This window comes from Lutra lutra, chromosome 9 (assembly GCF_902655055.1).
Source record: "Lutra lutra chromosome 9, mLutLut1.2, whole genome shotgun sequence".
Classification (NCBI taxonomy): Eukaryota; Metazoa; Chordata; class Mammalia; order Carnivora; family Mustelidae; genus Lutra; species Lutra lutra.
Genome location: NC_062286.1, coordinates 122,323,135 through 122,337,327, shown reverse-complemented (window position 1 = coordinate 122,337,327; position 14,193 = coordinate 122,323,135). Strand labels below are relative to the sequence as shown.

Below are 14,193 nucleotides of genomic sequence, written 5' to 3'. Positions count from 1 at the left end.
TCCACATCTGTCTGCCCCATGTGATTCTCAAGGCCACCCTGTGAGGAAGGCAGGCCTCAGCCCCTAGATGAGGAAACTGTCTCAGAGATGTCAAGGGACCAGTCCAAAGCCACCCAGCACCCAGGCTGGAGTAACCTAATACTTTCTTTGTGGGGAAACTGGGGCACAGAGTTGGGCAAAGACTTGCCCAAGGCTACAAAGCAAGAACTCAAGTCACAGGGAATAGCTGAGATCTTCCAGTCAAAGCCTTCATTTCACCAATGAGAAAATAAAGCACAGAGAGGGGCAGGGATTTGCCGAAAGCCACACAGCAAATCAGTGGCAGGGCAAGGGTGAGAACCAGGTCCCCGAGTGCCCACAGCCAGACACACAGCAGGCCCCCTGGGACACCTGCAGCTTCCCCAGGCCACTCAGAAGCTCAGAGACCCTCAGGAGAGCCAGGGGAAGCTAGAAGAGGAGAAGGCAGCAGGGCTGGGGCAGGAAACTGGGCCAAGCTCTAGGTCAGAGGCTACCAAACGAGACAGATTGACTAAGCCAGAGTCTGCAAACTGGCCAGCCTCTAGGGAGCCTCCATCCATGCACTCGGAGTGGCAGGCCGACAAGGAGCAAGGTGCGCAGAGGCCAGCCAAGCAGAATCAAGGGGCGAGGCAAGGAGGGGCAGTCCTGCTGGCATTACCCAGACTTCAACCTCAGCCAGCAGATCCTCCAGCTGACATCAGCCCACATGAGTTTGGGGTTTCAAGTCCAGGCTTAGGGTTTTATTTAGTTCACAAGGCCAGGTGAGGTGCAGCACGATCTCACAATGGACCCAAGGTCCAACTCTGACCTGGCCCCAGCGTGAGAGGCGTCTAAGAGCTTGAGCTCCAAGAGTCAGACCGTGCTGGGCACCATCCTGTTCACCCCCTTTAGGCTATGTGACCTTGGCCCTGCCTCCATTTCCTCACCTATAGGATGGAGATACTCAACGCCTCCCTCCAAGGATATAAAATACCAGCAGAGGGCCTGGCACACAGTAAGGGCTCAACGTACATGAGCCGATAGTATCTTGATTTGGCTTTAAAAAGAAAAACAATGAAATCCGTGTCTCTATGGCACCCCTCCCCACTCTCCAAAATGTTTTTAAAAACCGAAGCAACAAATTTAACTAACTAATTAAATAAATAAATAAAAACCAAACCCGCTCAGTCCCAGTCTCCAATAAAGATTTGCTGTGTGACTTTGGGCAAGGACCCTACCTTCTCTGGGTCTTAATGTCCTCGTCATAAAGAGGGAATAATAGCCACCGAATCTCCCTTGCAGACAAAGTGTATAAATCTGTCAGCCGCGAGCTGGGCTTCGGGTCAACAAGGATCATTAGTGTGGCCGTCATCTAGGCTTCCCTGTGAAATGGAGCTGTGCAGACACATCTTCCTATGTCAGTGGTCTGGGAGGCTCAAGTCTGCCTTGGGTCCCACATGAAGGGCCCCACAGCTTCCCAAACGGGTCCAGTCCCGCAAGGACACCAACCTGAGCCCACACTTGGAAGTAATCTATCAGGCTGAGCAGACTTACTACAGGCAGTGCCTTCCCTGGGGTCCTGGTCCTTATCAGAGGGACTGGAAGAAGGGAAGGAAGGAAGGAAGGAAGGAAGGAAGGAAGGAAGGAAGGAAGGAAGGAAGGAAATAAAACATATTTCCTGCCGTACCCGTCGCCTTCCCACAGGTGGCCGGCAGAAAAGCACTGGATCGGGGTCCTCCAGCTACAGTTTTACCTCCCAGCTGCTGTTCACTAGCTGTGTGACCTCAGACAACCAACCTCACCTCTCTGAGCCTCAGGATCTTCTTTTCAGACCCTAATCCTTCAGCCAGCCAGGCTGGTGTGTAGATCGGGGGTATGGCAGCTTCAGGACCCGGGAAGTTACTCTGGTTTGGGCACTTACATTTAAGTCCCTTGGGTTGTTGGGACTGGTCAGACAAGCACTTTGGGGACTGTGGGCAAGCCAGGGTTCCCTGAGGCCCGGGCCCACGGTCAGCGGGGCGGCGGCAGGCTGAGGCCAGGGGAAGCTGAGTGGGGAGGGTGAAAACGTGTCCCTTGCCCCAGGGTGGGAAGTGGAACTGGAGTGCCCAGAACAAGGGGGGAGACATCTGTACCTGCCCGATGGCTCCCCCAAAGAAGCTGCTGGAGTCTGAGTTGGAGGAAATGTCAGTTTGGGGAACAACCCAGAGTCGGAACCTGAAGGGCCCCGACTCCTAGAGACTCAGACACCAGGGCTGGGGGTCCGGGACAGTCAGATGTCAGACCCCAGTGGGCTTCCTCAGATCCAGGCCACATAGCACGTGGGATTCTGCAACCCAGGGCCATTAGGCGTTAAGATCCAGGGAGCAGGGTTCCTAGGATGGCTACTGTGAGGACCCAGGCCCAGTAAGCCCGGGCCAAACCCTAATGACAGGCAGACTAGTCCTTAAGCTCTCCTGTCCCCGACAGCCAGTCCAGCCACCGGCCAGCCTCAGGAAGTCCCTCACTCAGACTGGGCCGGGGCTGGTGGTGGGAGTGGGAATAAATCATGGGCCCTAGGCAACAATGGGGGAAGGACATGCAGTGTAGTGCCTGGGTGGCTATGAGGCCTGAACACCTCAAATCTGGGTGACTCATCTGTCACTAAGGGCTCCCCATTCCTCCCCTTCCTCTGTTGTCCCAACCCCACCACCACTTGACTTCTCAGGCAAAGGGGTGGCTGAGCACCGGTCCCCCTCTCCAGTCACGGTGCCTCACTGCTATCCAAGGACTTCCCATGGAGAGGACTGAACCACTTGTGGCCCCAGGCCTGGCCCAACACCCTCAGCCCTACTTGGAAAGCAGGAAGAAGGGAGGGAAGGGGCCAAAGGACAGGGGAGGACAGCCCTCTGGCTCTAGGTGAAAGAGGTAGAACCAAAGCTTCCAGAGCCTTCCCCCCCACCACACCCTGGTTGCTCAAGCTGTGGCCCCAGCCTGAGGTGCCCTTCCCATCACTGCGGGGAGAGATTCTCTGGAAGCAGACACCCCTGCAGGGCCCTTTCCTCCCCTCCAGGGTCCTTGGGCTGCTAAGGAGCCCCTCCTTCAAGGGCCGTGGGTAGGAGGACCTGCCCGCCCCTCCCAGCTCTGCCACCACCAGCTGTGCGACCTCGAACAAGTCACCTCACCTCCCGGGGCCTCAGTTTCCTCCTGCACAAAAGAAAGCAAATCAGAGTTTCCAGCTCCCAGGGCTGTGGGGTCCCCACGACACCAGGCTGGCACATGGGGCACAGGAAACGGGGGATGAATGCTAGTCGTCATCTTGCTCGACAAGTCCAGGGAGGCAGCCCCCACGGTGCTGAGCAACAGGTGATCTGGGGACCCATGAAGGTGGCAGACCTGAGAGCAGCCCCCCAGGAGCTCCCAGTCTTGGGGAGGCCGATGCAAACCGCTGGAACTGCCAGGGCACCAAGGAGCACCAGGACTCCAACACACAAGGGGCGGAAAGATGGGGAGAGAGCTGCTGCCCAAGTTCCCATCCCGGCTTTGCCACCTGCTAGCTGTGTGACCTTGGTCAAGGGCCTTCACATCTCTGAGCCTCAGTTTCCTCACTTGCAAAATGGAGACAGCCCCTCCCCCGTCACCAGAGCCCTGGCAGGATTGCATCGAGAAGTAAATACAAGGACATGGGTAGAAACGCCTGGCACAGCACCTGGCACCTCTTTTCCCTTTTGCCTCACAGAGAAGGCCATCCGGAGCTGGATCTTGAAGGATGAATAGGAGTTTGCCAGGCAGAGACGGGAGAAAGGTGTTTTAGGCAGAGGGAACAGCATGCACAAGAGTCAGGAGGCATGAATGAGCGAGACACACTCGGAGCTGCTGATGTCCAGCCTTGTTAGCCAGGCCTTTGAGGATGCTAAAGGACCAAGTCTACGCTATCCCTAGCACCTTCTGGCCTTTCCACACGCCTAAGGGTACCCCACTCCTCCCAGCCCCACACCCTCCCACAAGCTGCCCTTCTGAGAGGTACTGTGTTCCACCACTTCTACCAGCCACAGACCATCACTGTCCTTCCTTCGAGGACTTGCTTGAACCTTCTAGTCCCTGCAGTCCCCACTACAGTGGGGGGCACATAGCAGGGACCATATGCCCGAGCAGACCCTGGCCCTGCCCTCTGCCTGGGTCTGGACCGGAGCTGGGCACCAACCTCCCCGAGCCAGCTGGCTCTGGGAAGGTCCCTTCTCCCCGCAGACCTCACCGGGCCAGCACTGGACCCTGCATGCAGCTGGACCTCAGCGCAGGCCAACTCGGCAGGATGGAGAGTGGGCAGGCTAGCAGGAAGGTGGATGGGGAGGAGGCATGATGCAGTGAGTGACAGGGGGATGGCAGGACCCTCCCCAGCCTCAGCCCACGGTCAAGGTCAGGATCTGGTTGCACTGGCTGGGGGGAGGACCTCAGCTGGGGAAGCTGGAGGGGGGCAGCCCGGGCAGCCAGGATCCGCAGGCAGGGACATGCAGTGGAGACACATGCAGACAGCAGCACCCCCACCCCCGACCAGCGAAGCCCCCCAACCCCAGCCCGCCGCCTATGAAATGTTTACACACCTGACATCCACCTTCCTCCTAAGGGCCAGCGAGAGAGAAGCAGAGAGAGGGAGAAGCTGAGAGGGGACTGGAGGGAGCAAGCAGGAGCCAGGAATTGGGGGGGTCCAATGGGATGTGGGGGTACACAAGGCCCTGCCAAGGGCAGGATGCAGCAGGTGCTGAGCTCTGCCCCCTAAACTGGCAGTGCCTGCAGGAGCGACCCCGCCTCACTGTGCTGCTCCCCACCCCTCCCCACTGGACACATGGCCAGAGCCTGCACCCCCCAAGACAGGCATTGCACCCCACCCCCCGTATGCTCCTGACAGGGAAAGGAGAGAGGAAAGTGGAGAGGACTGACCCCCACCCCGTGGCTAGAGCCTTACCCATGACTCACGAGTTCCCTCACCACTGCCCACAGGGGCCCCAGGGCCGACCTGGCCCTAGGATGTCCCACCCCAAGGCTGGAGTCTCTGGAGGTGAACTGGACGTCCACACCCCATCCCACTGTCTCATCCCGATGCCCAGTTATAAGCCCCTTAAGCTGAGCGCCCAGTATGCAGGCCCTGCCCCCTCCCAATCTGGGCCCCACCCCCTACAGCTAGAGACTCCTGCTCAACCAGCCTGTCCAGGCCCTCCAACACCAGGTCCCTAAAGAGGGCACCACTGAGGGCATAGCCTCCAGCTTGAGGCTCTGTTTTCTGCAGTCCTGGGTCCTGGGCCCCATCCTGCCCTGACTGTATGCCCCTCTTTGAGTCTGGGACACTGTGCTGTATTGAGTTACTGAGCCTGGATCCCTTGCCCTGGGAGCCCTGACCGCCACCACCGGTCTCATCTCCCATCAGGCCAGGATGGTTCCCTGGACCTCGGCCAGCCCTGACACTAGCCAGGCCCACTGCCCATCACACTGCCCCTGGCTCTGGGATGCTCAGAAGTGGCTCCAGCCCAAGACTAGGTCCAGGGGATAGAGTCCCAAGGGAAGGTGGGGAAGGGGGTCACTTACGTGTTGTTGACAATCTGGAGCCGCTCCCCTTTCTTGAAGGACAAGTCGGTCTCTGTCCGAGACTCATAGTCATAAAGGGCCACAAAGGTGGTCACTCCACCTGCAGAGACGGGTGGGATGTGTCAGAACAGCCTGAGAGGGCTGGACAGGAGGGTCTCCCACAACCACCACAGCCCAGCCCAGAGGCGCAGTCACCCTTCCAGGGGTTGGGCCTGCAGCGTGTCCGCCTGTGTATATGTGTCTGGGCACCCCCGTGGGGGCACACAGCATGCGTGTGCATCTCTTCACACGTGAATGTCCCCAGTGGGCTCTAGGTTGATCCTGAGTGTCGGCTTCAGGGGAGTGCCCAGCTTCCCCACAGTCTCCGCAGCCCCCAATCACAGGCCCCTTTGTGTTGTTCCCAGAGCTTGGCACACAGTAGGTGCTCAAGAAACAACCATGGGCAAATGAATGAACCAGTGAATAAAGGAGTCTGCCCCTGGCTGGGTTATTCTGTTTCTCCGTGTGACTGGGTGCCTCAATGTATCTGGGGGAGATCTTGGCTCCAGGTACTATCCCCTCCAAGAGCCCGTCTCTGTCCCCCATTTTAGCCACAACCTTCACCCCACACACCTCCCCCCAAACCCCTCCCTGCCCTTTTGGCTCCTTCCCAGCAGCCCCACCTTCGAACACCCTACACATTTTCCAAGCCTTGCTCTGTTTTTCTCCCCCATGATCTATATACTGCCGTGTCCCCAGCACGCAGAAGGGACACCACGAAGGAATGGGTGTGCTTGTGGGTCTGTCTATCTCACTCGGGGATGTGTCTGTGTCTCAGGCATCCATGAGTGACCCTGTGTCTGTGCATGTGTGTGTTCTCACTGCAAGTGTATTCATTGGGAACCTCTAGGTGTCGGGGATGGTGTGGCTAGCCGAGCCTGTGTCTGAACCCTGTGTGCGTCTCGATCTGGGAGTTGGGGTTATTGTGCATGTGTGTTTGTATTTGCTTATGTCTGCATAGTTGTGTGTCTGCGCCCAGCCGAGTGTCCCGAAGTGGGTCTCTAGCTACACGGTGTGTCTGTGAGTATCTCTGACGGTGTCTCCAGCTCAGCTTGTTTAAGTGTCTGCATAGGAGTCTTAGGAGTTGCTGACTGTGTTTGGCTCTTTGTGCATCTCTGGGACCGCATCGTCATCTTTAAGCATCCCTTGCTTGGGGCTGCCATACCCCTGAAGCGCCAGCAGAGGGCGCAGAGGTGCATCACCGAGTTGGGCCGCCCCCGCCACCCCCACCAGGGACCAGAGAACTCCTACCTAGGCTTCCCTGTCCCCTCTGCCACCCAAGGCCTCCTCACCTGACCCATCTCTGGGCTGACAAAAGCAAAAAGCAAAGCCTCAGACCCAGTCCCCACGCTGCCCTGGGCAAACAGCCCCCTGAACCTCTGGGCCTCAGTTCCCCCACTAAAGTCCCATATCTCTAGACCCCTTTATACTCTACTGCAGATTCGCCCTCAAAGGCAATGGATATGCACCACACTTTCCAGTTTCTAAAGCCCTTCCCCACCCACAACCTCCAGGAAACCCCCAACAGTCCCCAAACCCAAGAAACCCACAGACTCTTCCCCTTCAGCAGCGAGAGAAGCAGCAGCCCGGAGAGGCCCCGCCCACAGGCGCCCACACTCCCAAGGCCCACTGACCAGCCAGCGGCCCCGCCCTCTGCGGGGAGGTGACTGTGTCTGAGGAGTTGAAGCCCCCGAACAGCTTGGGCTCAGCAGCTGCGGAGGGGAAGGCCGTACTGGGGCCTCGGTGGCCATCGGCGGAGGCTGGCTTGCTGGGTGTCTGTGAGGTGGGGAAGGCGCCCCCGCCGCCACCGTGGGTGTTCTCAGTGGGCTCCAGGCTGCGGCGCCGTTGGCTGGCATCCTTGGGCTTGCTCTTGTTGCTGCCCATGGTCCTGGCTGGAGAGGAGAAAGCACGTTGGGGTGAAGAACTGCTGGGCCTGGGCCCTTTAGACAGTCTCCACTCCCCTACCCATTCTACAGATGAGGACACTGAGGCCCAAAGAAGGGTACTGGCTTTTTTGGATAAGTTAGACTTTCAGAGCCTCAGTTTCTTAATCTGTAAAGTGGAGATAGTGATGGAACCCATAAATGGCTTCCTTGGTACAGGGCCAAGCACAGAAGAAATGACTCATAATCAGAAGCCCTAACCTCCCCCACCTCCCCCTGACTCCGTTTCTGTCCGTCATGGGCCGGGATAGTATCTGAGTCATGTCTATCTCCCATGCACACAACACATGGGAGAGGGCTCACTGAGGGTTTGCCGAGCAAACACACGACCGACTGAAATGGTTTCACGCCAGGGTGAAAGGCGCTAAAAGCTGCAGCCGAGGCAGGGATGCAGCTGGAAGCTGGAAGAAGGAAAGATGTCTGGGGGCTCACCCCAGCCATGGGGCCTTTGCACATGCTGTTCCCTCTGCCTGAATGCTGTTCCCTGACCACTTCACCAGAATAACTCATGCCTCCTTCAGTTCTCAGCTCAAAAGTCACCTCCTTGGAAAGTGGTCCCCAAGTCCTTTCTGGCCTAAGTCCCCCTGACTTTTGTACCTCTCCTTGATAACACATGGCTCAGAAAAAAGCAAACTGAAAACTCTTCAGTGGTGCCCACTGCCGTGCCACCCCCTTTTGCCTCCTACCTCCCAATCCATATATCCTGGTTGGCCCCATTCCCAGTGAGCCTGGCCAGGATCTTCCCAACCATCAAGATCACCCCTCCCTCCTCCCTCATCTTGCAGCTCTGATGCATCATCACCTCACCTGGTGGAAGGCAGCGGCTGTCCCAGAGGACCTGGGAAGCAGCCTGAGGTCTCAGCACGAACACCAGGTGTGGAATCAGGGGTCTTGGACTAGAGGCCCTGCTCCACTTCTCCCCGTTATGTGACCCTAAGCAACTCACTTCCCCTCTTTGGGCCTCAACGTCTTCATCTGCAAAACAAGGATAAAGCAGACTTCTCAGGGCTGTTGTGCGGATACGATTAGAAAGAGAAATCTCCATGGCTCTGACTCTTGGGTCACACTTTATCAGGCTCTGACTCCAAAAGTTCCAATGCTAAGAACTTCTCAGACCTTCTCTTCCTTCATCCCTCCCAAAGCCTGTTATGAGCATGAGCAAGGCAGGGTATGACATAGTGGTTAAGGGTGGGCTCTGGGGCCAGACTCCCCAAACTCACATCCCACCTTTACCCCTAATTGGCTGTGTGACCTCAGGCAAATGACTTAACCTCTCTGTGCCCTATTTTTTCATCTGGAAATGATGGGGTCATCTGGGTCCCTCATAAGTGATTGAGACAAGTCACCCTACCACATCAGCTATGACTGCTACTGTGTAGTTCTGGACATACTGGCAAGGTGGGTTTGGAATATTCTCCAGGAAATGCTGGAGGCCCTGGAATGAGTCCAGAATTTCCTCTGGGAAACTGTGGGTGGGGAAAAGTACTCTTTTTTTTTTTTTTTTAAGATTTTATTTATTTATTTGACAGACAGAGATCACAAGTAGGCAGAGAGGTAGGCAGAGAGGCAGGCAGAGACAGAGGAAGAGAAGTAGGCTCCCTGCTGAGCAGAGCTCAATCCCAGGACCCTGGGATCATGACCTGAGTTGAAGGCAGAGGATTTAACCCACTGAGCCACCCAGATGCCCCGGGAAAGTGCTCATGACTGGTTGAGGCCTTAGGCAAGATCACTGGCCCTGAGCACCAAGCCCAGGTCTGCAAGATCTCCTCCCTATGGGAACCTTAGCCAGTTCCTGCACCCCCCGGGCCTCACGCTGCCAGGCTTCACAATGTGGGCACAGCCAGCCTGCTCCCTGGGGACCATCCAGCTCTGAGAATGTGGGGCTGGAGAGGCCAGGAGAAGACCTCCTCAACAGCCCCAGGGATTACCAGGGCCTCCTGAGGGACCAGCAAATAGGCCTGGGGACAAAGACCAATTTCTATGGCAACCCAATCCACTAGGGTCATATGAGCACTCATATAGCCCATGTCCCGTGGGTCCTACTGACCCAGTTTCCCGCAGCCCCAGGCTTGATGAAAGCTGGGCCCCAACCACGGCATCCCCTACCCAATGGCTCCCTGGTACAGCATTCACAGCCCTGACCGTGCAGCAGGTGATATGTCAGTTAACAGAGGGACACAAAGATGAACTGGCCAGGTGTTGTGTCCAAGGACACATGCGCTAGCAGAACACTTGTCTGTGGGACTCTCAGAGGAAATAAAAAGTATATTTTTTAGTTATAATTTTTAAAAGTTTTTAAGTGATAGAACTCTCTAGGAGCCTGAACTTTCTTTAGAATGAACTAAATGATGAAGGGTGAGCCCCCTGTCACTGGAGGTAATCAAGGAAAGGAGACAGAGTCATTGGTTGGTGTGCTGTGGCAAAAGAGGGAGAGCCAGGCCTGGACCTTGGGAACCGCCTCCTACCCAGCACCTAGAAAATGCATGTTCCCTCTTGGGTGGGGTTGAGGGAAAAAAAGACAGCTCTTGGTCCCAAACTCTTATACTGACCAATACCACTCCCAGTAGGGCACTCAGAAAAAGTATGAGAGAGCTTTTAAGACCCAGGAAAGGTGACCTGGTCTCTGGTTGCAATGTTTTTCAGTTTGTGGGGTTTCTGTTCTGTTTGTTTTTGGTCTTTGTGGTTAAATCTGATTATCTAAGTAACACGTGTTTATGGAGAGGCAGGCGTGTGGTGGTTAAAAGCTAAGTACCAGAGTGTTTGAATCCTGGCCCTGCCACCCCAGCATGGGACCCTGTGCCTCAGTTTCCTCCTTTGTCAGTCGGGGAGAACAGCAGTGCGCATGTCATAGGGCTGTTGGGAGAACCAGCGAGGAAGGCATATGGAACACGTTCAGGACAGAGCGGCACGTTGCTGGCCCTGCCCCGGAAAACAAGCAGCTGGGCATCATGGGATCGTATGATGGTAAACAAAACAGGGCTCCATCTAGTGCCCTTGCCCACGTTCCCTGGAGGCAGGCCTGGGTCATACCCACCTCCACCTCCCCGGGGGCCAGGACAGACCTAGCATCTACTAATTGCTCTGGAAATATCTGCAGACCAGACAAAAGACGAAATGAGCACAGACACGATTTGCCTCCTGCTTTGTTCCTACGATGCCACACTGTGGACACCAAGTATCATCACTCCTGGATATTCAAAAACTCCCAGGGCCTGGCCTGGGCGAGGCCTTGCTCCAAGCAGTCTACAAATCCTCATTCATCCAATTCTCATGATAACCTAGAAGGTAGATCTAGCGGCGTTCTTGTTTTACCCATGAGCAGACTAAGGCACAGGGAGGTTGAAGAACTTGTGCAAGGTCATCCCTCGAGGGTGAAAGGGGACAGGGAATCACCCTGGGCAGGCAGGAATCAGGGGCTGCTCATGGGGTCTGCTAGGGGGACCTGTGGGCCTACCTCGCCCTCAGGACATCTCTCACGTGGAACTGCCAGATGCCCTTGGCGGATGGAGCATGGGAGAACAGCCCAGCCTGTTCTCCTGGAAAAAGCCAGAAGTTTCTAGCTTTGACAAAGCAGAGTGTCCTCAAGGAAGGACAGGCATATTTAGGGTGGCGTCTAGTCCCTGCAGGGCTGCTGCTGTGCTGTGTGACCTTGGGAGAGACCACCCTCCCAGAGGCAGGACCCTGTCTCCTAGCCTTTTGGTTCTGGCCCAAACTCCAAGTCACCATGAGTTGCCCATTGGAGAGGAACCAATCCCCACATCTCTTCCGCCACTCGCACACTCTGAGGTACAGATAGACCCTTGGGGAGTCTAGGGGAAGTGGTGAGGCCTCCACGCTGGGGTGCCTGAGGTTCCCAGAGGAAGGAGGCCCCTTTCCTCTGGGGAGCCACTCCTAACCTCAGGCTCCCGACCGCAGTCCCCAGACTGAGGGCCCGTGCATGAGAAGCACCAGGAAGCCGGCCAGCAGCACTTCCCCCTCACCGCCCCAGCCCTTCACACTCCAGGGGTCCCCGACTGACTTGGCGTCTCCCCATAAGGCTGTAGCCCTAGCCCCACGGCCTGTGTCACCATCTCCGTGCGGGTTCTCCCAAGTTCCCAAGTCTTCCTCAAACATCTCCCTCCCCCACCCCCGCATTGGTCCCCTGGGTGGGGCACCTGTCTTCCAGGGCCTGGACACTGGAGTCTGGCCAGCAGGTGTACCCACCTTCCTGCAGCCAGGGGCATCTCTGTAAACCACGTGGACAATGGGGGGCTTCCTCTGCTTGGTGTGCTCCACAGGAAACCAGAAATGACCTATGTGCTCGTGAGAGGGGGGCCGGGTGAGCAAATGACGCCTGTGCACCGCGGGGACAGTCGCACAGCTAACCAGCCGGAGCCAGAGCACAGCGCCGCCAGAGAGAGAAATCGGCCAGTGCAGAATGTCCTCTGGGCCTCTTGGGACTTTTTCCTCAACTGGAAAAGGGGGACAACAACAATCCCTACGTCCCGGCGTTGGTCAGAGGACTAAACGAGCTGGCGTTTACCATGGGCTTGGTGCCGTGCTGGCGTGGAGTAGGCCTGAGTTACTGTGGTTCTAGAAAGGAAGCTGGCACGTGCATGTGTATGTGTGTTTGAGAGAGCATGTGCGTCTACTGTCCGAGGTGCAGAGAAAGTTCTGGAAGGATTCCAAATGCTTCACAGTATTTCATCCAATAGGTGTGGGACAGGGAGAGGAAAATGCCTTTTTTACTTTATATCATATCATGGGACATTTAGAATTGACATTGTCAAGAATTGTTTTTTGGGGCGCCTGGGTGGCTCAGTGGGTTAAGCCGCTGCCTTCGGCTCAGGTCATGGTCTCAGAGTCCTGGGATCGAGCCCCACATCGGGCTCTCTGCTCAGCGGGGAGCCTGCTTCCTCCTCTCTGCCTGCTTGTGATCTCTCTGTCAAATAAATAAATAAAATCTTTAAAAAAAAAAAAAAGAATTGTTTTTTAATCAGACACACACACACACACACTGAAGAGCTTCCCATGACTCCCCTCTGGACGAGGCCCAAACTGCTCTCCGGGGTCCACCAGGCCCTGCACAGTTGGTGCTGTTGTGCTCTCCCATGGCCCCTCCGCTGGGGGGAACCACATTCTCCCTTACCTCCTGACCTGCCCATGCCCCCTCCCTTCTCAAAAATGGGAATCAGTGTAATTGTTCCCACATAACTAGTCTTATTGTAAGAAAACATAGAGGTGGGGCACCTGGGTGGTTCAGTGGGTTAAAGCCTCTGCCTTCGGCTCAGGTCATGATCCCAGGGTCCTGGGATCAAGCCCCGCAACAGGCTCTCTGCTCAGCGGGGAGCCTGCTTCCCCCACTCTCTCTGCCTGCCTCTCTGCCTTGTGATCTCTTTCTCTGTCAAATAAATTTTAAAAATCTTAAAAAGAAAACATAGAGATAATACTTATAGAGGGCTTAGCAGATAGGAAGTGCTCCATAAATATTAGCTACCATCATCATTACTGTGCAAGACCTTTTTTAGATCCTTGCTCTTTTTTTTTTAAAGGTTTTGTTTACATATTTATTTTAGAGAGAATGTGCACGTGAGCGAGGGGAGGAGCAGAGGGAGAGGGACAAACAGACTCCACACTGAGCACAGGGCCCCAGATGCGGCTCAATCTTACAAACCTGAGATCAGGACCTGGGCCAAAATTAAGAGTCGGACGCTCAACTGACTGAGCCACCCAGGCGCCCCAGATCCTTGCTCTTTTGTAATCACTCTTACAATGAGGCAAAGGCTTCCCAGATTCCTACTACGTGCCAAGCTCAGTGCACAGCCGTGGAGGGACTATCTGTTGGGGTTCATTAGGAGCCCAGGCCTAGAAAAGCCACTTCACAGGGAAAAAGTCCAAGAAAGACGAGCATGCCCACTAGTTAACCTTGCTCTGAGATCCTTGCCAATCCAATGAGCTAAGAATAAGAAATGGAAGTAATAAGACAAAATTAGAAAAGAGAAGACAAGGATCATCATTTGCAGATGTTATCAGCGCAGACCTGGGAAATCCAAGAGAATCCGCTGCAAAACTATGAAGCAAAGAGCAAGTTAAGTAAAGTGGAAGGAAATTAAAAGTTAACACCCCCAAATCAACAATGTATCTATACACCAGCAGCAATCAGAAAATAAAAGCAAGGTAGTCTTGATTTTAGCTCAGGTCATGATCTCAGGGTTATGAAATCAAGCCCGCATCAGGGCATCAGGTTCTGCAGTCAGCGCGGAGTCTGCTCTGCTCAAGGATTCTCCACACCGCCCCCCACCGTCTCCCACTGCCCCTCTCCCACCTCACACTCGTGCACTCACTCTCTCTCAAATAAATTAACAAATAAAATCTCTTTTAAAAAAGAAAAGAAAATCAAAGAATGCTTAGCATTATGAAAATATCGATCCGTCCTAAATTCATCTCACAGTTGAATGTGATCCCAATAAAAACCCCAACAGGATTTTTTTTTAATCTAAGCATATCAGTTTTAAAGTTACAACTAAAAGTAAATGTATATGAGTAGCCAGAAAAATCCTAAAAACAGTAATGACGGGGAAACAGCCCGACCAGGTAGTGAAAATTACTGTAATTAAAACTGCGTCAGGGCATCTGGGTGGCTCAGTCGTTAAGTATCTGCCTTCAGCTCAGGTCATGA

At 55.1% G+C, this 14,193-nt stretch overlaps 1 protein-coding gene across 4 annotated transcripts in view; it reads right to left on the bottom strand.

The window, feature by feature from the left end:
* Positions 1–14,193, bottom strand: part of SRC (SRC proto-oncogene, non-receptor tyrosine kinase) — a 50,256-nt gene that overhangs the window by 13,023 nt on the left and 23,040 nt on the right. For 2 of the 4 annotated variants that reach the window (XM_047745417.1, XM_047745416.1), the window contains 4 exons: positions 8,343–8,510; positions 7,227–7,484; positions 5,554–5,653; positions 4,575–4,592 (listed from right to left, as the gene is read on the bottom strand). In XM_047745417.1, the coding sequence (XP_047601373.1) occupies positions 4,575–4,592; positions 5,554–5,653; positions 7,227–7,476 (368 nt within the window). In that variant the 5' untranslated portion in view covers positions 7,477–7,484; positions 8,343–8,510. The remainder of the gene's footprint in view (positions 1–4,574; positions 4,593–5,553; positions 5,654–7,226; positions 7,485–8,342; positions 8,511–14,193) is intronic. The other 2 variants (XM_047745418.1, XM_047745419.1) reach the window with 2 other exon arrangements.